Source organism: Lemur catta, chromosome 1, assembly GCF_020740605.2.
Source record: "Lemur catta isolate mLemCat1 chromosome 1, mLemCat1.pri, whole genome shotgun sequence".
Taxonomy (NCBI): domain Eukaryota; kingdom Metazoa; phylum Chordata; class Mammalia; order Primates; family Lemuridae; genus Lemur; species Lemur catta.
The window spans coordinates 99,694,020-99,717,897 of NC_059128.1; the positions used below are offsets into that span (position 1 = coordinate 99,694,020).

Sequence of the window (23,878 nt, forward strand, 5' to 3'; positions counted from 1 at the left end):
CACTTTGAAGTTTCACTTGAAGTTCATGACATTTAATTTTTTTTTCCAAAGAGTTTTGCATTGACAGGTGTACAATACTTTGGTGTTAACCTGGGGCTTTCCTACCCCTCTGTGGACTCCGCCCTGCCCGTCTGTCCAGAGGAATCCCAGCTCCCACCCACCACTCCCTGGCGCTTAGCCAGGAGGTGACACAGGTATGGGACTGTGAGAACCGTCCCCCCACTGTCCCTTCAGACAGCTCAGGGGTTGGGACAGCAGCACAGGAGTGCCATGAAACGAGACGAGCTCTTACGCAGGGACACGGGGAACAGCCCAGGCTCCAGAATGTCGGGGGGCGGGGGGACAGTGGCCCGGCTCTTTCATGGGGAGGACTGACACACTGGGAGAGGCAATTAAAACACAACAATCAAACCAACCTTTAAATAGTAACTTTTAAAAATATAAAAACAGCTCATTACAATTAACTTTTCATTTTCTTTTTTTCTTCAGGAATAACTTTCTTCTACCCTCACCCTCCCTCCTGGCTAGAGCCTCAGCAAGAGGTGGCGGACGAACATCTGAGACCCAGTGAGACTCGCCAAGGCAGGGGTGTGGCGCCGGCCGCGACGTCCCGGCCTCCACGTGGCGTCGGGGCGCTGGCTGCTCGGCCGGGAGCAACGTCATCGAAGACGGGCGGTTTCCGCTGCGGCCCCTCCCTCCTCCTCACCAGACAGAATCACACGTTATAAAATAATCCATAAAAATGCAGTATAAAAATTATCTTCCATATGCTACATCCATGGAGAGCCCACCACCAGGACTCACAGCGGCCTTTAGCTTTTCTTTAAAAGAAGAAAATAAAAAGACCAAAAAAAAAAAAAAAAAAACCCACAACAAAATCCTAATACCTCAAAACATTTTGGTACCAAAAAGTGGTACCTGCCAGACGGTATTCTGCCTGTAACCTGTTTGGGCCCGTAAGAGAGAACGAAACTGCAGGAGGTCTCCACAGTGTGCCAGGACGTGTCCCCCCACCCCACGCAGCCGGCCCCACGGCCCTGGGCAGCGAGGGGTCGGGGCAGCTCACCTTTTCACTCACGACCCTGTAGGTTAGCACATCACCCCCCCGTGAGGGGGAGAGGAAGGGGCTGCAGGCAGGAAAGGGGGAGAAGGCATTTTATAAAAGGACATCACTTCTAATTCTTTTTATTCAAATTAAAAAAAAAAAAAAAAAGCACCCACATCAGTTGCTATTTTTCTCCGGTAGCTCCCTGAGCTGAGTTGCTATGCTTTCCTCTCACTTTCTGTCCTTTTTAGGCTTTGTCTCAAGATTAGGAAGGGCTGGAGAGGGAGTTCCTTTGAACTTCCCCGACTCGTCACAACAACCAAGTGTGCACCAAAGAGAAAGACTGAGGCCGAAGAGAGCCAGAGAGAACGGGCGAGGGACAGACGCCCGAGGGAGGGAGACACAGAGAGGCGGGGGACAGCCAGGGCACAGGAGGCCACAGAAAGCTGGCCCGGCCTTGGTGCCATCCGTCCGGCCAGACTCCGTGCAGACCTGCTCGGAGCCACGCTCACCGGCGGGCACCTTGGGTCAGTCTGGCTGCCAGCTGCGGTTCCATTTTCGCACCCTAAGGTTTTTCTGCCCATTCTTCAATTTGTTCCCCCTCCCTGCCTCCCCTTCCCAGATGGGAACGTCTGTTTAAAAAATAAAAAATAAAACAAAAGCCACCACCACAAGTGGGTTACAAATACAGCAGGCGAAATACATGGCGAGAGTTTCTGGTGGGAAGGGGCCTCCTCCCCTACTGATCAGTCCACAATAGGAGTCTTATTTACATTTTTCACACATCTTGTGCACTGCACAATCGGGAAAAAGAGATCCCCCCTCCCCCTGTACAATGATGTGGTCCACTCCATCGTCCCTGACCCAAGACAGAGGGGACAGGTCAAAAGAGAGGGGAGGAAAAGACAGATTCAAGACATGGGGGGTCTGTGGGGAGCCAGAGCCATAAGCCTCCAAATAAATCTATTTGTAGCATGTGCCAGCATTGTGGAGGGGGAGGGGAGGAGGAAGATCCATCCCAGTCTGCAGACACACATCAGTCCGTGCCCAGAGTCCAGACCGGGCTGGGGCATGACCCTCTCAGCCTGCCGGGGCACAGCCCGGACGCTCGGTGGCTCGCGGCCCCTCCTCCGCCATCCTCGGGGGGCCCTCACCCAGGGGTCTCCCTGTCAGAGCCGAGTCGGTTTCTCCCAGAGTTTGACAGCCCTGCTGGAGTCCTTGTTTAGTAGATGACCTCATAAACTGTGGCCTTCTTGTCACCAGAGCCTGTTACAATATATTTGTCATCTGCCGAAATGTCACAACTCAAGACGGACGAGGATTCTTTAGACTGGAGGACGGAGATCGGGAGAGGCAGCAGCAAGGTGGGGCGGGGGGCGGGGAGAAAAAAGACAGGAATTCATTTTCTCAGCTCGACACCCTCTCGGCGCTCTCAGAATGCGATCACCCTGCTCTCCCCACTGACGCTCCAAACCCGCGCACAGCACAGCACAGCGGGAACCTCCACCCAGGGAGACATCCTCCTTCCACCTGCTGCTCCCAAGGAAAAGCTCATTACTGGGCTCTATGCGATCTCTGAACTAAGTCACAGTGATCAAAACAGGACACTTTAGCGTGAGCTGTCTCTTCTGAGCTTACAAACAGGAAGGAGCATTTCTGAGCTGGGAGCAGGCCACGTGCTCAGCCTGCTGGGCGAGGAGGAGGATGGGAAGCTGGTTTTTGAAGGAGTTAGTGTAAGTAGAGTGACCCTGACAGTGACGTGTGACACACTGGACTCCGGATGCTGCGGCACGGGCCCAGCAAGCGGCTGCAGGCTGAGGGAGCGTGATGTACGAGGGAGTGAGCATGTGTATGCAAACGAGCACACGTGGGAGACTGTGCGCGTGAGTGTGAGCGGGAGCGTGTGTGTGCGTGTTGTGTGCATGTGTGTGTACACACGAAAGAGTGCAATATGTTGGGCCCCAGATCCTAAAAAGTTATCAAATGCCTCTTCCTGCCCTCCTCTCTTTTTCCGGACCCTCCTCCTCCTGCCCTAACTCCCGTGAACAGGTGACACACTCGGAAAAGGCTGGCTGCCCGGTGCACCTCCTGCGAGGGCGCGGTGTCCAAGCCAGAGCCGAGAGAACATTTTTATCCCTCCTCACTCTCTCGATCCCACAGGAGCCCCTGCTTAAAAGCCCTCGCCCTCTGGGGTCAGAAGCCATTAGCAGCAGAGTGTGTGTCTTGCTGAGGTCCTGTCCCCTGGAGAACACATCCTGACCTCCATCAGGTAGGGGTGGGGACGGGGCCAGGGCAGGTCTGACCCTGGCTCCAGGCACCTCCTGTTCTTCCTCCTGCTATCCTCGCCCCCCTCACCACTGCCAAGGCCCGACTCCGACGGTGGGTGGTACCTGGAATATGCTGGCTCCGTAAGGCGTCCTCCAGGCGTTGAGAAGGTTGTCTTTCCCAGTGCTCACGAACCACTTGCCTGCGGGAGGGAGGCAAACACACCGTCAGGTTGTAGCCTGCTGCCCTCTAAAGCAAGACCTGCCCCAGATATGGCCGGCTGCCATAGAAACACAGGGAGAGCTGCTAACTAGTGCTTAGCACGACTCTCTGCTTTGAGAGGCACTTTGCAAGACACATGGCCACCCACCAGAGAACGCCTTTCTCTGCAATCTAAGGGGAGGCCTGGGAGGGGCTGGGATGGGAAGAGGCAGATTTAAAGTTAATTGCAATGATTATACTCCCCAAAAAGATTCTTGTAAAGCCACAAAGGTTGACTGACCCTCCTAAATTCTACTTCTGGAAGGTGGAAGGAAGGGTTGGAAATAGCAAAGCCCTGGGGGTCTGGAGACCCGGCTGCAGACAGCAGTCAGCAGGCGCCTTTGCTCTGAGCAGGCACTCTGCCAGGCTCCACATCTATCAGCGGCTAACAATCCCCCAAAGTCACGTGGCAGGCGCCGTGCCACTCTTGACCACAGAGGAAAATCCACTAGGGTTCAGAGAGGGTGAGATATGCCCAAGGCCAACAGCTGGTCAGTGGAGAAGCAGATGTTCTGGCCCTGGGCGATGTTAAAGCCTGTGGCTGTCACCACCAGGAGGAACTGCTTTAACGGCTGATGTCCTGCTCTTTGCCCCAGGACAGCAAGGACTGGCTCTGGCCCAGTGTCCTGAGAGCTCAGTACCCCATGACGACATCTGCATCCAAGGGACAAGGATGGGGGCAAGATCCCTAACGGGTGTTGAAGGGGCATGGGCCCGGCTGCCCTGGCTCCCGACCTCCCTCCGTCAGGCCTGGGCCCAGCAGGCTCACCGCAGTAGGCAAACTTGAGCGAGAGCACACAGCTCTCGTGCAGGTGCAGCTGGTACTTGTCGGGCTTGGTGTGGTGCAGCACCTCCACGTTGCTACTCTCCATGCCCACGGCCAGCCACTCGCCGGTGGGGCAGTAGCCCAGGGAGAAGATCTGCAGGGCGGGGGGCAGACACTCAGCATCCTCTGCTCTCAAGAGTAGAGGCAGCTCCAAAGGGGCAGCTCAGACACCCTGAGGGCTCAGAGTCCCTCCCTGCCCCACCCCTGCCATTCACAATACAGGACCCCCACCGCCCGCCCACTAACCCAGGGGCCTGGGACTTCCACGCCCATCTTGTAGGTGAGGAAGCTGAGGCCCAGAGAGGTTGTTCGCTCTAGAAAGTGAGCCGTAGAGCCCAGACTCAAACCCAGGGATGGCACAGACACTTGACTTTCAAAGTTACCATTTTTGTCTCTGTGACTTCTGTCTTTTCTTAAGTCAGTAAATGAAAGACTAAAATGTTAAATATTTAAGATTAAAATACTAAAGTAAGGAAAATAATAACACATAGCAAAGCCTGCATTTACTGAATGCTTCCTATGAGCCAGGCTTATGGCGAAGCCTTTTAGAGAGATTATCTCAGGTGCTCACATCAGACCCTAAGAGTTACTATTATTTCCATCCCACGAATGAGGACGCCAAGGACCAAGTGCTCAACAGTAGTGGAGAAAGGCCTCAAATCCTGGCAGTCTGGTCAAGCATGTCCAACTCCAAGGCCTTGTCCACTCTATTTCACTGCAGCTTCCTCCAGGAAGCCTTCCCAGATAACTCATAGAAAGTCCCTTGGCAATGAGCACCCTGTGAGTGCCCCTTTGTCCCCTGACCTGGCCACTGGGGCCCAGAGGGGAAGGGAACACGCTGCTCTGTGGGGAGTAGCATCTCGGCTGCACACCTGGGAGGTGAAGTCATGCTGCTGCAGCTGCCGGCCCTCCCGCAGGTCCCAGGAGCGAACGGTGTTGTCCAGGCCCCCGGTCCACAGCTTGGTGCCATCGTGGGAGATATCTATGCAGCTGGCCCCGTCTGTGTGGCCCTGGAACTGCCTACGAACAGCAAAGAGGGAGGAGGGTGAGCCCCATGGAACCACTGACTGCCGGGCTGGCAGCCATCCTGGGGAGACTGAACGGAAGAGGAAACTGAGGCCCAGGGGTGGGTGTGTTACATCCCTTGGTAAGTCTGCAGCACAGCTAGGCCTGGGTCCCTCTCCCACTCCACCCCAGGGTCTTGCCCGGGGATAGGTCCCCAGGGAAATCAGGGGCAAAAAGGGGACCTCAGACCAGGCTCCTGAGTCCCTCCAGGGTGGGCCTTCAGCAAGCCCACGCTGCTCAGGAGAAGGTAGAACTGGAAGGTGAGGAAGGCAAGAAGACCCTGGAAAGTTTCTCGTGAGACAACTGACAGTGAGAAAGCAGACCCACCGCCTTTAGGACACGGCTCGTTGGCCTGCACTCAACACACCCTCACTTCACCGTCTTAGTCTGTCCTTCCCACCCTGCGTGAGCCACCAGCTGAGGCCACCAGCGTGCCCACCACTGATGACAGGAGTGACACAGGCAGCGGCTTGGCCAGCCCCTCCCACCTGCCTTCACACTGTGGTGTCGTTCAGAAGATGCCACACTGTCCCCGTTTGACCCAGGGAGAAATGGACACAAAAGGGTTAGATGACCTGCACAAGGTCAAGATGCAGACAGGATTCAAACTCAGCAGCTTTGCTCTCAAGGCCCCGCGTTTCACCAAGTGACACTGAACCTGCTCATCTGTCTCCAGGCCTTGAACCCCACCTCCCTGCCTGCTCCGCTAACTTGCACTGCACCTCCAGATCTGCTCCAGCTCCACCTTCTCCCCGGAGCCGTCTCCAGACTCCTGGGCCCAAGAGCCCTCGCTCCTCTGCCCTTGCCCAAGCAGGCTGAGCCGTCTTTTCACCTGGGCGGCCCTACGGTGCCTCAGACAGGGCTGAAGTCACGGCAAACAAGCCCAGGCCGGAGGGGTGCAAACTTCCCCAGGACGAGGCACTGACATTCCCTCCTGCCGGCCTCACCTGACCAGGGTCTGGTTGTGCAGGTCCCAGACGGCAATGTTCCCATCACTGCAGCAGGAGAAGCAGACTTTGGCATCGGGACTGATGGCCAGGGCATAACAGGCGGGCGCTGAGGACGTCAGCTCGGCCTTGATGCGGGGTGTGGGCGAGGCCAGGTCCCAGATGGTGAGCGTGCTGGCCTCGCCGCCCACGATGAGCGTGCGCCCGTCGGGGAGCAGCTTGCAGGAGCGGATGTAGTTGTCCCTGTTCTGGAGGGAGCAGGGGCAGGGTTGACAGCTGCCCACTTCCTCTCCTGGGGACAACTGAGCACCCTCACCACCCCTGCCCCCAGCCTCCCCTCGTGCCTGGCAGCTGCCAGGCTGTCCCCACTCCTCAAATTCACAGCCCTGCACAAACCCCTGAGGGTCAGCATCATCCCCACTTAGACATGGCACAAATGGGGCTCGGAGAGGTTAGCCAGATTGCCCCAAGTTGCTCAGCCAATAGCGGGCTGAGCTGGGCCAGGCCCCTGGGCCTCTGCCCTCTGGCCCAGGCTGCCCCGCTCTCCCACACCAACTGCAAGAGAGGCCGCAGCCTGGGGGCCTCACCAGGCAGTCCAGCTGGGAGATGGGGCTCTTGCTGCCTGGCTGGCTGATGTCCCAGATCTTCACGCAGCCCTTGCCACCTGTGTAGACGTGCCGCGTGGGGTTGCTGATGGTCACGGCACACACCACCTCCCCATGGCTGAGCGTGTTGATCTGCCGGGCGTGCCTCGGGATGCCGGGGCCTGCCAGGGCATCGTGGGGGAAGGGCACGGGCTGCATCTGCCCATCGGCGCTCACGTGGAAAGAGTACGCTCTGAAAAGGTGAGGACCGTCACTTCTGCCATCCCCACACAGCCCCTCCGAGTTCCCCCAGGTCCTGCCCAGGTCACCCATACTGCCCCGGACTGGCCACTCGGTGCCCGGGACCCTCTCCTAAACCTTTTAAACCCAGTAATCCCATGTACTGGGACGGCTCCCCTAGGCTGGGGACTGCTCATCCTTCCAAACTTGATTTTTACTCCCATTTCTATATCCTTGCTCTACATCAGCTCATAAGCCCCACAGGCACCTGGCATGCCCTCTCCACCACCTCCACCTGCCCCCCATCCCCAGCACACCAGCCCTGGAAATGCCACCTCCTGCTTTAGGAGCCAGTGGTATCAGGGAGGGGAATCTGTGTGTGCCCCCCAAAGGAAAACAGCACAGAGCAGAGCCGGTGGGGAGCCCGAGCCCACAGAGCCTGGTGGGGGCCTGTCTACTGTTTCAGGCTACGCTGGGTGCTCGCTCAGTTAACATCAAGATTTTCACTGACCACATGAACACAGTGTCATGCAGCATCCCAGCATTACACGTATGCTCAACCTCCTCATTTCCCAACAACCCAAGGAGGGAAGGGCTGCAGGCAGGGAATGGCCTGTGCCCAGCAGCCTGGGGGCCTTGCCAGCAGCTAGAACCCCTAAGCCCCTGGGCAGCTGTGTGTGATGCAGTTAGGAGTGTTCCTCCTCTCCCGGGGCCCAGTGACCATGCACTCAGCAGTCCTCAGTCCCTCTTTCAGAGGGTGCCTCCAAGGCAGGTCAGGAGTGAGGAGTGGCAGCAATTTCCTGGGGTGCAAGCTGGCCTAAGTGTCTCTAGAAAGACAGATACCTTCCCCAGGGGACATGCACCAGGGCAAACCCAGGGTCAGAGGATGAGGGGTGCTCTCCCCTGCCTGCCCCACGAAGCATGCAACAGTATAGCCAAAGCTTACGGTTTTCCTCCAGGAATGGAGGCCAGGCTCGAGGGAAGGCCCGTGGCCCGCATAGGAGGGTGAGGGTCAAAACCAACCTGGAAGGCAGACAAGGCAGCCCTTAGTCAGTGCCACCGCCACCCCGCCTCCTCCAGCCCACCCGCTGGGCACTGCCCGCACAGCTCAGCCTCTGGGGAAGCCAGGAGACAAGCAGGGCAGAGAGAGCCCGTTGTTTAGGGGACACACAGGCCCCAGAGGGGCAAGTGCCTTGCCCAGGGCAGTGGCAAAGAGTGGGGGCAGCCCAGACCCCCGGCTCGGAACCAGCACCCTTCCTGCTCCACAAGGCAGAGCTGCCCCTGCCCCTCTCCCCGGTGCCCTGGCACCTCAGCAGGCCTGTCACGTGGAGAGAAGGCCACCCAGGTCCAAGAGGAAAAGGGAGAAACTGTCTCCTGAAAAGGGACCTCTTTCTGCCAATCCCAAAACTAACTGTTCACTCATAATAACAGACGATTCTTGTTAGAACCAGTCCCATTTACCGAACGCCTGCTCTGTGGACATGCGTTCGTCTTGGGATTCCCACTCCCCCCGAACCGGAAAGGCAGGTATCAGCCCCTCTTCCCAGACCACAAATAAGCCACTGAGGTGGAACCCAGGTCTACTGACCCCAAAACGTGCGCCCTCCCAGCTAAGTCTCAAATGTTTCTGATAATCGTTCTCCCTACAGGGGCAGCTGCCTGCCCTTGAGACCCCGAGGGCCCCTCTAGCGTGCAGGGAGCACCACTCCAACCCCCACCAGCTCCCCACGCCCGTGCCCAGTCCCCAAGAAAGGAGCCAAAAGGTCTACGTACAGCTCCAAAGCTCACCATTGGCGATCGGCCGTAGGCGGCGGCTGCGGCGGCGGCAGCGGCGCTCATCTGGGGCGGGATGTTGTGCAGCCCCGCGTAGGCGCTGGGGCTGGTGAGGGAGCCGTTCATCTCGTGGTGGCCCATCATGGCGAAGGGCGCCGCGTAGGAGCTGGTGATGGAGATGGGCGTGCGCAGGGCGGAGGCTGCAGGGAGGTGGGCAGCAGCGGCAACGGGTGAGCCTCCAGGACGGGGCCCTACCCCTCCCGCCAGGACAAGGCCACAGCCGCCTCTACCCGCAGCAACGCTTCCTGCACTGGAAAGCTGCCGGCTCCAGGCAGTCCTCCCAGGTGGAAGGCAGCCCTGCCTTCAGAGCCCAAACAGCTCAGGGCTGAGAGGTACCCGCCTCTTTGCACAGAGAAGGGCACGGAGGCCCAGAGAGGGGGCTTGTGCAGAGCATCGCAGAACTAATGACAGGCCGCAACAGATCTCGGGTGTCCTGCCTGACTTGTCTGGTGCTCATTCCACACGTCTGGCCCAGCAGTGGCCCCAGGACGTCCTGACATCAGTGCTGAAGCCCCAGGCACCCTGGCCGCGAAGCCCCCGAAGGCAGGCCCTGGGGGGGCCCCAGCTTGGACACACTCCCCGTGCTCCGGCCCCTCTGTGTGGCGGCTCCAGCCCTGCCCTGGGGCAGACCCCCTCCCCACATCAGGTCAACCCAGCCCCTGGTGCCTACCCATTATACCTATCGGGTCCATGCCCGGAGGTTTGCCCGGCATGGACCGGAGCCCTGGGGTCGTGCTGGTGCCTGGAGTCGGGGCATCATTTCTCGGAGTTGGTGTGTTGGACTTGAGCCCAGGGGTGGAGGATTTGTCATTCTAAAGAGGGAAGATGCAGAGACCAAGGGAAGCCATGAGGATACCTTTCTCCCAAGAGCTGGGCACAACACCTGGTAGTGACCCCACACAAAGCCCAGTGCCAGCACTGGGTATGAACCTTCTGCAGAGCACCCTCTCGACCCTTGCCCAACCTCACTTGGCAGGGACTGTATCACAACCATTTTACAGAAACGTTACTAACTCATACAGGGTCCAGCCGGCAGGTGGAAAAGTCAGGCTCTTCCAGGTTCTTCCTACTCCACCCTCTGCCCTCCAGTCAGCCCCACTCCAGCTCTGGCCCCTGCACACCTCCCTCCCCATGCTCCTCCCCCAGCCTCTCTGGAGGGCAGCGGGGCAGGCCCACTTACGTGACCAAGGTCTTTGGTCTTGGAGGAAGGTGTGCTGCTAGAAGAGGCCACCGAGGCGGGGCTGGTGGGGGCATCCTTTTTCAGGCCACGGGCCTTGTCCAGCCCATTCTCAGGAGGGGAATGTGCCGGGCTGACCCGGGGCGTTGTGGGGTCCTAAAAACACAAGTGACGCAGAGATGCACTGGAAGCTAGAGCCAGGCTGGCGTCTTCCCTGCTCTGGGTGTGGGAAGGGAGGGGGCACAGTGATAAGGAAAAGAGAGTGGCTGCAAGACTGGGGGGTCCAAAGGGGGGAACCATCTAGTCTGACCCTTTATCCCACAGATGGGGAGACTGAGGCCTAGGGAGGGTGGAGCAGTGACCTGCCCAAGATCAAACTGGAGTTCAGGACTCCCATCGGTGCTGCTGGGCTTGGCCTAGTGCAGACACTCTCCAGCTCCTCCTACCCTGCTGAGGCTGCCCGCCCCGGGGGCTCAACTCTCACCTCCAGATGGGGCAGGGGCAGAGCTGACATGGAAGACCACGGGGAATAGAAGCTGGCCTCTACCTGGGATCTCTGGGGCTCTGGGACCCACCGCACGAAGCCCTCAGTGCCCCCAAAGGCCCAGCCACCAGGCAGCAAACCCCTGCCCTGCCCTTCCTGACCTCAAGACCCCAAGACCTCGTCACCCTGCTCAGGCTGCAGGTAGTGCCAGAACAGACAGAAAAGCTCCCACCCTGGGAGGACCCATCCCAAACTGAGAGCTTCCCTGCAACCCGGGCCTGCCCGTACCTCATTGGAAACATCCACCACCAGATCATCACTCTTGTCCCCGTCACTGTCCTGCAACCAAGAGAGAGAAGCCAATTGGCCAGTGAGAGGCCACGCCCTTCCCACCCCTCCTTCCACCAGCCTGGACCTGACCTGGGCCAAACCCCAATGTCCACGCTCCTTCTACTCCACCCCTCCCCTCCAACGAGCTCCACTCCTCTGGGGCCGTCTCCCAGCCCAGCCTCCCCAGCCGTGGGGCTGCTCCACGCCCATGCCCACTGGGCAGCCTCACTGACCCCTGCCCCGTTACAGTGTCTCTAAGACCCTTCCCCTGAAGGCTGCCGGACAGCTTGTCTGTCAGAAGCCAGAACCACCTTCCCAGCTGGCTCATATTCACCATCAATCACAAGTCAGTGCGCCACGCTCACCTCACCATCCCCCCCCTGCGTGGGACAGGCGAGTCTCACAGACATGCAGCGGAACCTCGAGTGTGCCATGTGTCCACAGCCACAGAGCAGCCACGCGGCTGAGAGGGCTGGGTGCAAGACCCTGACTCCCAGCACCATGTTTCCCCTTCCTTCTGCCCCAGCTCTCGGCCCTGCACAGCCTGGCACAGGGCAACACAGTGGCCATGCTTCCCTGGGGGTGTCACGTGCCAGGGGCTTCACACGATAAGGCCACTGAAAGCCAGGGCAGAGTTGCCGAGTGGGTGCATGCCTCAGCCAGACTGAGGACTGCAGGGTCAAAGCATGGGGGGCACCAGGGACAGCCCCTCAGAACAGACTGGGATTCTGGGAGTACCACGCCAACAGCTCTCCCCAGACCCCACAGAGGTCAGGACGACCCCCCACTCCCGTCTACTTCCTCCTCACGGTGGCTCACATGCTCACAGAATGCGTCTGAACCTTCCCCAGAAGCCGTCTGTGTCCCTCCCCAGCAGGCGGCCTCTCTGACTCGCTCCCCGTCCCCAAGAGGGCTCAGGCCACGGCTCGGGCCCCGCAGACACCTCTGTCCTACCCAGCACAAGCCCCAGTGCCTCGGACGTACATATCGGCTCAGGCTGTCCTTCTCCTCCGCTTTCCGCTTCTTGGCTTCCATGCTGTAGTCCACGGAGCCCCGGTGCTTCTCGCTGGCCCGGAGGCTTTCCGAGGGCGACACAGAGTTATTCTGGAAATGAGAGGGTGCAACATCTCACACATCCACAGCACAGCCGAGCGCAGGTGACGCGGGAGGTCAGAGGAAGGAAGAGCAGCTCAACTCCGGTGTGTCTTGCAGCCCGTGGCTCAGGCAGAGCCCCGCCAGGGAAAGCTCTCCCACTGCCCAGGCTGGTCCCCGGGGAGACGCGCTGGGAGCATCCCCAGCCCTCTTCTGTAGCAATGCCACTGCTATTTAATAATTAACCTTGCAGTGAGCCGTCTGCCTGCTGCTGGCCTGTGAGACCACACTCCGTGAGGGTCACCTGCAGCCCCTTCACCACCCACCTCAGGCCTGCTGCACTTATTTGCTCAGAGGAGGGGTAAGTGGAATTTGCACTGAGTCTCGTGAGGGGGATCCGCCCCGACAGACTGGGGCCACGAGCAACACTGCATCTGCCCAGCAACAGGAATGGGGAGACCGATAGGGAAGGAGGGCGTCGGGCTGCCAGCAGCTTCCTAGTGCAGATCAGCAACCGAGCAGCCCCCCACTCTCCCTCCTCCTCCTCCTCCGCCTCCCCTTCCTCCTGCACCACGAGGCCCTCAGCAACTCTGGAGGAACACCAGGGTTTTAAAGAAACAAAATGCAATGTCACAGAGCCTTTCCCTCTGAGGGGCAGGAAAAGCTGCAAGGATAGAGGGTCACCCCCCTGTGTAGCAATCAGAAAGGGGGACCCTGAGAGGCCGGGGACACGCCCCAGCACCCCCAGCAGAAGGTAGCATGAAGGAAAACTCAAGTTTTTCAGGCCAGGGAGAGCTGAATTTCTCTTTCGACTATAAAGCAAGTGAGGACAAGAATCCTTTAGGCTTGGAGGCCTGGGAAGGGGAAGACGAGAGGCGCTCGCAGGTGGGCCTGGGAACAGGGAGTGCTGGGAGCTGAGTGAGTGGTCAGGAGCCACCTGCACCGTGCGGCCATTAGCACCAGGCCGGGGAGCAGGGATGGAAGAGCTACTAGCGAGGGCACCTGCCAGCAAACCTTTGTCCCCAAGAGCACAACATCAGGACCAATGCCCCTCTGTGATGCAGGGGAGGGTTCGTCCTTGCTACCCGCCCAAACTTTACCTTCACTCACTCTCCCACCATTTTCTGAGCAGCTGCCCTGGGTCAAGCCTGGGGCTGCAGGCCAGGGGTGGCAGGACCAACAAGACAGGGTCCCTGCCCTCCAGACCTTACCAGTCTAGCTACATGGAAGAAAAAGTCCACCGACCCCAATCCTAGTCCCCCGCAGCCCAGAGGTGCCCAAGGAGGCCACGTGGAGACAGAGGGCCATCTGTGCACAAGAGCAGAGCCTCAAAAGGCAAGTGGGCTGAGCCTTCACTTCTCCTCTCCCCATGTCACTGGGGGCCAAGGCCAGCTCGGGGGCAAGGGTCACTCGGAGGGAACAGGGAAGGGTGGCGTTTGCGGGGAACAGTGCGGGAACCAGCCACAGAACTTAATTTCCTTTCCTAAGCCGGTTTCTGGGCAGCCCTTCCCTGCCAAGTTTCTGCCTGAAGCAAATTAAAATGGCAGAGTTATCAAGCCTTGAAGAAAAAATGGAGGTTATAATGGGACTGCAGCTCAACCTTCCCCACAGCCGCGCAGCGGCAGCGGCAATGCGCACACAGCCGCAATTCAATTAGCTGCTGCAATCGCCGGCAGAAAAATCACCGTCATTTCATTTCATTTCCTCTGACGGTGGCGGCCACCCTGTGCTAAGCAGAAACGCTCCCAGCCCCTCGCGCAGGCTGCCCTGGCGGGCGGGCGGGCGGGCGGGCGGGAGGGAGGGGGCGTGCGGCTGCTCGTGTTTCTCCTGGCGACCCGGTGGTGCGCGGCTCGGGAGAACAGCGAGCTCTTTCTTCTCATGCAGTCAGGCTGAAAACCCTCGCCGCTACCGGAGAGTCATGTCAGGCATTTAGCGGCATCGATCCAGCCCGCCTCTGGCTGGCAGGCGGCCAAAAAACTAAGTATTTTTTATTGCTTTGGCTGGGCAAGGAAATATGAATGAAGCTACCTCTAATTGGACTCCAGACTAACCCCTCCGGGACAGCTTCCAGCCCGTCCCCGTCCTCCGTCCCCCTCCCACTCCGACACAGCCCTGTCCTTCCTGCCGTGGGCCTCATCTGTTGACAACCTGGTTTCCAAAGCCTGATTACTCCAGTCTACGCCCCACACACCATGGCCACATGCACAAAGCCCTAGCACCCGGGGCCTGAGCCACCCAGCCACCATCCCTCCCGCTGCTGCCTAGGCGTGGCCTCTCGAGTCCTTCCTCCTGGATTCTGCAGTGACCCAAGTGTCCCCATGCTGTGTGAGTCTGCCACACGTGGACGTCAGCAAGCATGGTGGGGCAAAGAGCTCCACTCTTGGGGTTCCCCAGGGGGCTCTCTCAGCAGAAAGCTTTCACACGTGGGGCACGAAGCCAGAAGCAAATAGCAAGGAGGATGAGGATGATGTGAAGGACCCATTTCACTGCAGTGGGTCCCTGTTAACCAGGTAATCTGGAGCCCGAGTCCTGTTCTAAGAGGGTCTTCCTAACAAAGCTGAGGTCGGCCAGGCAGGAATTGTTCCCATGATACAGATAAAGAAAACCCTGAGGCTCAGAGGGGCCAAGAGAGCTACCCAGAGTCTCATAAGGCTGGGACCAGAGCTAAGCTTTAAGGTGTCCGATCCAGCCCTCCTGCTACCTAGGCAAACTGCCCCTTCAAACATGCCCCCGTTAGAGGATCAACACTAATGCATTCAGAATGGATTTTTGGCTGCAATTATTCTTCCTGGGTACCTAGCCACTCCTCGGCTCAAGTGTGGACCTGGCTTTCTGAGCGTGCAGGTGGGGGCAGGAGATGCCAGCATCACTGCAAAGTCAGCCTGGGTGGGGGAGGGCCGGGAAGGGGAGGCGGGAGGATCGGAGGGACCTGCCCGAGGAAGCTGCTGTCTAGATGGTTAGTTAACTGCCTGACCTTCCAAGTCCTACTTAACACGAGGTAATAACCAAAGCCATCCTAACAGATTAGATGGCCCCAGATACAAGGATGGCGATGAGGAATAAAATAGCTTTGCTAATCGCTAGAGGATTTTTTTTTTATCCAGACTCCACTGTGCTTATTCAGAAGGCTTATTCACTTGAAACAGAACCTCGGAGCCTCAGTGTGATCAGAAAGATTTACAACAAATCTCAGAGCTGGCAGACACACAGGCGGCCTGGCCTTAATGCTCGCCTGCTAGCACTTTCTTAAACCGAGCGAAAGCCCAGAGCAGGGAGAAACCTCAGGTGTCTGAAGGAAATAAGAACACAGCATCATATAGGAGGCACCAACGTGGGGCGGGGGGTAAGATCCTTGGCCCGGGATGTGGGACCCCAGGGTCCTAAGCCCAGGGCCAGCCTAGTGACTCCACAAAGCCCTTTGGCAGGGAAGCCCCAGGGCTGGTCAGCTGACCTCTCCAGTTAATCATCTCTCATATGAAAGGGAGTTAGAGCTCATTTAGCCCAAGCTTTTCATTTGACAAATGATGGACCTAAAGCCTGGAGAGATGAAGGGCTTCCACAACTGAAGGTCACTCTCAACAGGTGACAGCAGCTCCTATTTTATGACAGTAACTACCTCCCCCCGACCCCACCCCCACCAGCTCTGGATTAAGACATCGTCACCAACACATCAGCCCTGAAGCCAGGTCTCCCAGCTCTGGGCATGAGTAAACAAACACCACCACCCTCAGCTTCAACCCAGACCAGAGCAGAGAACCCAGATAATAGCTCTGGACGTGACTGGCTGGTCCCAGGCCCGAAATTCTGGGGCTAAGCCTTCAGGCCAGGAGTCCCCTCCTCCTCCCAGCACCCCAAACCCCCTCCGTGGGTCCCAGAGTACCAGCACTTACCGCACTGGATTCTCTCTCTTTGGGGAAGGAAGGCCAGGGCAGGAGGAAGGTCAGGCCCCACAAGAGAAAAAGACAAAAAAGAAAAGAAAAGGTCAGTCTAAGTGCAGCTGGCTTTGGTGATTTGCTAGTTCACTGGTTTAAAAATGGGCAGAAGGCCTGGCTCCCTGTCTATGGGTCAGCCAAGGCAGGGCCATTAGGTGGCCTTTCTCGGTTTGGAAATTAGCCACCCTGACTCCAACCCTTCCCCCACCCAGCAGTCCCCAGGGTGGGCTGGGGAGACCTCTGACCTAGTTCTACCTGACCTGCCAGAGGGGTACCGACTTTCCTCTCTGGCCACCAGGGTTCTTAAGGCCACAGGCTTGGGAAGGATCATGCCATGCCAAATACCCATAGGATCCGGGAGTTGAAAACATTATTGTTTAATATAATAAAGAAAAAGAAAGGAATTTGAGACTGTTTTTAAAATTAACACCATTCTCTGTTTCTTTGCCAATAAGCCCCTGGAAGCTGAAGCCTCCATCCTACTGCAGGGACAAAAATCCTAGCCTCGGGTTCTCAGGACCTGCTACTGCCCTGAGGCCCAGGCCACGGAAGGATGGTGACACTTCAGGTCCCTGGTGCTCAGGGGCTTGGAAGGCATTGGCCATGTGCTCCAATAAACATCCAAGGGTACAGCACACGAGGTGGCAACTTTCCAAAGGGGTCTGCCAGGGAGCCAGGCTCTTCCTTTTCTGATCCCACCAACTCCAAACCCCTACTCAGCGCAGCTTCCTGGGTGTACATGGTAAGGGCTGGGTGAAGGTTCAGGGAAACAGTTCTGACTCCAAGTCTTTCCAATCATCTCCCTGCTGGAGTGTGCGTACTACCTCCACTCACAGGCACTCAACTAACAAATCATTACTTGAGCACCAACTGTGTACCTTTTCCAAGGCTCCAGCATCGGAGAGACATATACGCTAAGGCAAAACCCAGGAACTTGGCCTCTGTCCTCAGAGGACCAATGCTTCTGGCAAGGACAAGACGTTTTCCAGGGATGGGACACACAAGGATAGCAACAAGGGCTCAGTCTTGCACCCCAACTCTTAAATTCTTACAGGAATTTGAAAAAGACCCCTGGTCCAATGGAGTAGACTGGGGCCAGCCCTTATAGGGTGGGCAGGGGTGCTGCGGGAAGATGGCAGGGTGCTCCGGATGAAGGGACAGGTATCTTCAGGGCAGAGAATACCATGTGCAAACCAGGAGCTGGGAAAAGGTGCACGGGGATGCTGCTGGTTGCCAGGTGCCAGGGATTCAACAGATGGCTCCAAATCTCTTGCTAACTCTCTATCCTAGGGTGACAACAGCACTGCTGTGTCCACTCCCTGAGGGGCCTGCAGGCACCCACGCCCTGCTCAGCCCAGCCCCACCCTCTACCCCAGCCCCAGCTCGGGCCGCACCTCTGTGGTCGAGTTCATGGTGGTTCTTCTCGTCCTTCACCGCCAGGTGGGCCTGGCTGCCCAGGGCGCCCAGCGCCAGCAGCCCGGAGCTGCTCCCCGTCACCGGGGGGATCCCTGGAGGCTGGAGGCCTGACGGGTGGGGCGGCAACTGGACAGGGGGGCCGTGCGTGGCGTGGGAGAGGTGCTGCGCCTGGAGCTGCTGCTGCTGCAATGAAGTTGGCGGTGAGCATGCTGAGAGCCAGGGCAGGGGAGGCGCAGCCACCCAGAGGGAGTGGCTCTTCCCAGCCCCCTTGCTCCTTCATTCATTCGGCTCTGCAGGCAGCAGGGGGGAGACAGCCCCAAAGCCTCTGCCCCCAGCTCAGTCCACACTGCAGGCAGCAGGGGGGGGACAGCCCCAAAGCCTCTGCCCCCAGCTCAGTCCACACGCTCATCTTGCCAAAGGAAGTCAGTTAATGGACCACAGTTTAGATACAGGATTTATGTTTTCCAGCGCCCCACCCACCCACCCCCACACCCCAGTTTCAAGAGAGAATTTCTCAATGTTTGTTTCCAAGCCCGAGATAAATAATGCATGCATTTAAAAACCACACAGTCATCGAGTTCCCTTCCAGTGGAGGGGAGTCCATTTTTAAGCTTGCAGCAGTCGCCGTGTGTGCTCATGCATACATGCCTCCCACGTTAGCCACCAGCATCTCCCACCCTGAGGCCTTAGGGAGTCCTGGGGAGGACGCCCTCATTCTGAGGGACTCCAAGCCTGCCTTACAGAGCAGCGGACAGGGCAGGCCAGTGCAGAAAAGTCCCTAGAGCAAGATGAGCTGGGGGCCAGAGAGCTAACGTCACCAGACACCAGAGCGGAGCACAAGGCAACAGCAAGAGTGGAAGCTTTGGGACCAGACAGACCAGGACGGAAACCCCAGCTCTGGCACTTCCTAGCTGTGTGGCCAGGGGCAGATTACCTCAACTCCCTGAGCCTCAAATTTCCTTATCTGTAAAAGGGGGAAAGTAGCACCGACCGCCAAGGATTACTGTAAGATGATGTACGTGGCAGCTCAGGGCACACAGCTACTACTCGTGAAGCACTGGGACAGTAGCTAACGTGTACTGCGTTTACAGTGGACTCCCGAGCAGTGCTAAAAACTGAACATGCATCCACTGAGTATTATCATCGATAGCAACAGCCCCAACCCTGCCGTCCCCTCCCTATCCCAATCAAGGACTCTGCTGCCCCAGCTCCGGAGGCCCCAGACACCCCTACCCAACACTAGCCTCAGGGGCTTCTCCTCTCCCCTCCTAGCCCACACCCAAGCCACTAGCTTACAGCCTTAGCACCTTCCCAGCAGCCATGACCAAGAGCACGTTACCATTCCTAAGACTGTGCCAAGAACCCTGGGCACTGTGGGCCAGATACACAGTGCCAGGTATTTCTTAGGGATCAAAATACTTCTTCCGAGTGGTTGGGCCTTGAGCATGCTGGTATCTACCTGTGCACACATTTCTTCTCGGCTAGTTCAAGAGAAGGGAACCAACACCTACTGAATGCCTGGGCACTTTCCAGATACTGTTGCTAATCCTCCAACCCCCTGGCAAGGGAGGGGTTGTGTCCATTTCATACACAGCAAACTGACGCTTAGGGGGCTGGAGGGCGCAGCCAATAACTGGCCGAGTCCCCCCACTAGTAAGTGGGGTTTGGACTCAAATCTGTCAACCAACCTTATCCAAACAATGCTCCGAAGCAGATCCCCAAAGCGAGAGGGGATCACCCCCAAAGTCCGTGGGGGGTGACGCAGAGCAAAGATCTGACAAGCTTCAAGATCTCACGCTGACCACGGGAGCTCGCCTGTCAAAGCGAAATGCTTTCCGGGAACTGCTAGCAGGCACCAGAGCACAGTGACAGCCCACAGCCCTGGCTGGAGGAGGCAGTAAGTTTGAGGTCATGGGGAAAGGGCTCTCCCCCAACGAAGCCACAAACTGCCAGCGTGGCCCCGTTCCAAAGTTAAAAGCAGCCACAGCAGCCACTGTGCTCCTGGCCCAGAGGGCTCCTTTCCCAGCGCTGGGGGAAAGGCTGGCACCGCAGCCCGCGCTCGAGACCATGAGAGAGCCTCTGGGGTGGCTGCTGCTAGGCAGTTTATGGACACTGGTCCCAAGGGGGTGTGACCCCGATCTGTCCCAAGACACCACAGCAGACACAAAGCTAGGGGGCCCCTGGTGCTGGCATCACGGGAGTCCAATGCAGAGATCCAGCCCCTCCCCAGTCAGAACAAACTCAGGCTCCTCTAAGGATGGGGGCTCACCCACCTTCCTTTTTAAAGAAAACATAATTTTTTATATCTTATTACAAAACTAATACATGCTCATTGTAAGAAAATACTAAAAATAAGCATAGATTAAAAGGTGTTTTTTAATCAATTAAAAATTGACTTCAACCCCACCACCCTCAGAAGAGTCCACTGCTAATCTGTCTAAATTTTCTTCTGCGGAAATCTATACATTTCAAATGGATCTCTACACAAATGGGCTCTCGTGAACCATACTGTTATACAACTTGATTTTAATTTGAGAGTGTTCTGAAGAAATCCACTTGTCCTCTTTAATGGCTACCTATTATTCCCTGGTATGGCTGGACCACACAACTTTATCTAGACACTCAGTTTAAAATGAATCTGCAGTGGGGCCTCTTTGGTTTTAGACCAGTTGCTGGTAGGCCCCTTTAATGTTGCTGGGGAGAACTGGTCAGTAAAATACCAGAAAGCAAGGACTGCGGTATTTAATCCACTTCTTATTGTGCAGGGCCAGTAAGATCCCGTGAGGAAGAGATAAGAAAGAGGGAGAGGAGGGCTTCGAAGAAGCAGCTTTGCTGTCTGCGGACACGGCTGGCTCCCTCCACAAACAGTCCTTTTCTAGGGAAACGGCTTACTAGAGATCCCTGCCTATGGCAAGACAGAGCTGAACAGACCCAGACAGCCTGCCTCTTACCTTGCCAGGTGTGGTTCCCTCTCCTGCCCAACCTTCCAGGCTCAGCTTTGCCCAGTTCAAACTCCACCTCCTCTGGGTTCCTCCCCGCTTCCAAGAACTCTAACAGCTCAGACGTTGGAGCCCAACAGCCTAGGGCGGACTTCCAGCTCTATCCTTTATCAAGCTCTTGTCCTTGGACAAGTCAGCTGACCTCTGGGTCTCAGTTTCCTCAACTGCAAAATGAGGATCGAAATGGAGTCCGTCTCTTCAGGCTGTGCACGGATCACACGCATTACTACATGTAAAAACAAAGTAGGTGCGAGACCAACACTGGCAAATGCTGAGCGTGGATCACAGATATAACCATCGCTTTCATCTTTATGCACTGCTTTGGCAACTTCGGAGTTCCAGGAAGACAGGGACTTTACCTTACCCATCCCGGCCCCTCTGACAGTGCCTGGCATGTTTGCTCAATACACGTTTCTGGGTGAATAAGTGAAAATGTTGTAAAAGGTATACACAGAGAAGTTGGGAAATAAGTTGGCAGAGTGCTCTGCCCAAAAGCACTGCCTCCCAGGTCTGTGCCTCCTCTCTAAGGCCCAATCAGAAGCAGCTACAACAGTTAGTTGGGACAGGAAGCATCAGTGGGGTAGTGGGGTGTTCTGCTTCCCCAAAACACGAGCCAGTGAGCCAGTGTCAAGGACCTTGGAACTGAGGCAGTAACAGCTGTCTGGAGACAGCGGCTTTCAAAGCTGTTGAGCTTCCCAGAATGAGTGGGTGGTTTTCTGCCTTAGCGTGTCATGTAGGAGCATCCTCTTTGCAACAGAGGAAAGGAATCTTCCATGTAAAACCGAAGAGCTTTGTCTTCGAGTATAAGAACAACCTGCTCTGCACAGCCAGAAATTCCTCCGAGGTCTTCTTGGGGGTGGTTTGAAGGCACCATCAGGACTGGCCCAGCAGACTCCGGGAAGCAGGGACACAGGAGCCAACCTCCCAGGCTTCTTCCTTGGGGGAGAGCAGATGCCAGGCACGCTGGGCGGAGGGCCTGCTAACAACAGCCCTGGTTGCAATAGAGTGAAACAAAGTTTCCTCCCTGGTGGGGCAGGGGGACCAGCTGAGAATGACTCACCTGACCCACCAATGCTGTCACAGCCCAGCTCTCCACTGGCAGGCAGGGCACAGCCATCCTCAGGCTGTATTTCTATGCCCTGCAGCAATCCTCTGGCTTTGAGCACAAAGTGCTGAAACACAGTGACATCTGAGTGGGAGGGTGACACTGTTCTTAACTAGGGAGCTTTCCCCATGGTAGAGAAATGGAATCACTTTCATAGTCTGAGACCGCCTGTCTCCAGTTTCTACCATGCCTTCCAATACTGGAAATTTCTCCATCCGTGATATGAAAGGAAGTCAACAATTCCCCAAAAGAGGGGCCAGGAGTCTGGAACCAAGCCCACCCACGCACACCTGCTCCCTTTTCCCTCCTTTAACACCGCGTGCCAGTACACAAGCAGGTCAAGGAACGTGTCCCCTGGGGCATACGTGAGTCCTCTCTCCTCCATGCATGTGTGTGCCAAGGGCTGGTGGCCTGGGCTTGGAAGGTGTGGTCACTTATGGGACAGGCTGAAGGGGAAGGTCCTGCTTGCGGAATACGTGTAATTGGATTATGCACATCACGCTTCATGCCTTCACCAGCTGCTTTAATGCTTCACTCCTCAGGTTCATGATTTGGGTGACACTTGGTGAAACTGTCTAAGCACTTTCACCAGCCCAGGGCTCCCACCAAAGGAAGCAGAGACCGGTCTGAGCTGCACAGAATGCACACTTCTGCGCTTCGAGGACAGCGAGAACAGCCCAGCCTCTGACTGTTCCTTCTCATTCACCATCGAGGTGGGCACCACAGCCCACACCGAGTGAGCTTTTGGGCTCGGTAACAGCTTCTGGTGCTCACCACAACCCTTGTTAACCCCACTTCAGAGAGGGGGACCAGGCCCAGGGGACAGCGACTTCACTAAGCCGGCAGTAGGCAGAGCCAGGACTCAGACCCAGCATTATGGTGCCTGGCGGAAAGAGACGGATGGATTCTAACGCACACTCTCTTCACCACCCTTTCCCCTCATGTAAAATTCAATCAGCTGAATCCAGCTCGTACACATCCCGGAGGGAACACGAGGACTTTTCGTACGGCTTCAGAATACCCCGTGTACTTTGTGATGAGCTACAACCTCCCTCCTCCTCGCCTCCCTCCCACTTAAAAAAAAAAAAAATCAAGTCAATGCTTTATATCCTGTCTTCCACTAATGATGCCCAAGGGAATGAAGACCAAAGTGTCAGCGGGCAAGCAGGAGAGGCCCCTCCTTTCCTAGTTCAAAGACCTCGGGCCATGATACAGCAATGTAAGAAGAGGGCTCTCCCCGGGCTGCTGGGAGTGGCTGACACATCAACTCACTGATGTATCTGCCTGGGAAAGACAGACATTGCCTTATGCAAGTTGCTGTCCAAGGGTCAAGTTTCCCTCCCCATGCTCAGGAATCTTGTCCTTCTAGGGCTCCCCCAATAACCGGATCCTAGAAGGAAGCGCATGGAACAGAGGCAGGTCTATCATAACCAAGTCTTGCCATGCCCCAGCTGGAAGAGAAACAATCTTCCAGCCTGTCTCCCTGGGTGGGCATCTGAGTCCCCTGCGGACTAGCCAGGGAGCCAGTGGGCTTGGCCATTGAGCCTGGCTCCCTCCATCTGTCATGCTGTCCCCTCTCCACCACCCTGACCTTGGATCCTGGCCTTCCTTGCCAGGAAGATCCCCAAAATACTCTAATCCTCCTAATACATTTGCCACTGGCTGCCTCGACGCCTATGCCAGATGTACCTAAATGTTTTCTCTTTGAGTTGAGCTGAGTCACAGCTCAGAACCCTTCAACTCCATGTGCAAAGAAGCCCTTCAACAACTGACTGGGGTGGATGTGTCCTATGACCCTGCCTAGTCCTCCTCCACCTTTTCACAAACAGGGAAACTGAGACCTGGGGGAACAAAGTGACTTGCCCAAAGTCCACCTGACGCCCACACCAGGGTGCCAGGCTGCTTCTCCTTCAAGCGTGGCAAACCCACCAGCTGCTTCCAGGAGCCTCCAGGGCCCCTCCCTCTCCTGGACCGTCCTGGCGGGCCAGGACGCCTGCCCCTTTGCCGTCAGCCCCCTGCATCCTTCCCTACCCCACTTCCAGAGGCAGCTCAGCCGAGGCTGGCTCTCCGCTCTCCTCGAGGAGATAAAGAACGTCCTGACTAGATTAGCGGCCTCCTTCGCCCGAGCGCAGTCAAGCACGGCTCCCCGGCGCGAGCACGCCTCAGCTGTCCGTAATTCCTGCCTTGTGAGGCTCTGTCAGGCGCAGCGATTAGACGGCTGCCTGCTTAATGACAGGGCGACGGCTGCATTCACTCAGAGCGGAGAAGCAATTACCT

General features: G+C 57.0%; 1 protein-coding gene across 13 annotated transcripts in view; it reads right to left on the bottom strand.

The window, feature by feature from the left end:
* Window positions 1–413: 413 nt before the first annotated feature.
* Window positions 414–23,878, bottom strand: part of TLE3 (TLE family member 3, transcriptional corepressor) — a 48,036-nt gene continuing 24,571 nt past the window's right edge. For 3 of the 13 annotated variants that reach the window (XM_045530868.1, XM_045530794.1, XM_045530765.1), the window contains 14 exons: window positions 17,476–17,680; window positions 16,040–16,056; window positions 12,042–12,161; window positions 11,016–11,066; window positions 10,247–10,399; window positions 9,737–9,878; window positions 9,007–9,206; window positions 8,180–8,256; window positions 6,997–7,246; window positions 6,410–6,657; window positions 5,270–5,417; window positions 4,341–4,491; window positions 3,436–3,512; window positions 414–2,375 (listed from right to left, as the gene is read on the bottom strand). In XM_045530868.1, the coding sequence (XP_045386824.1) occupies window positions 2,268–2,375; window positions 3,436–3,512; window positions 4,341–4,491; window positions 5,270–5,417; window positions 6,410–6,657; window positions 6,997–7,246; window positions 8,180–8,256; window positions 9,007–9,206; window positions 9,737–9,878; window positions 10,247–10,399; window positions 11,016–11,066; window positions 12,042–12,161; window positions 16,040–16,056; window positions 17,476–17,680 (1,947 nt within the window). In that variant the 3' untranslated portion in view covers window positions 414–2,267. The remainder of the gene's footprint in view (window positions 2,376–3,435; window positions 3,513–4,340; window positions 4,492–5,269; window positions 5,418–6,409; window positions 6,658–6,996; window positions 7,247–8,179; window positions 8,257–9,006; window positions 9,207–9,736; window positions 9,879–10,246; window positions 10,400–11,015; window positions 11,067–12,041; window positions 12,162–16,039; window positions 16,057–17,475; window positions 17,681–23,878) is intronic. The other 10 variants (XM_045530848.1, XM_045530786.1, XM_045530827.1 and 7 more) reach the window with 7 other exon arrangements.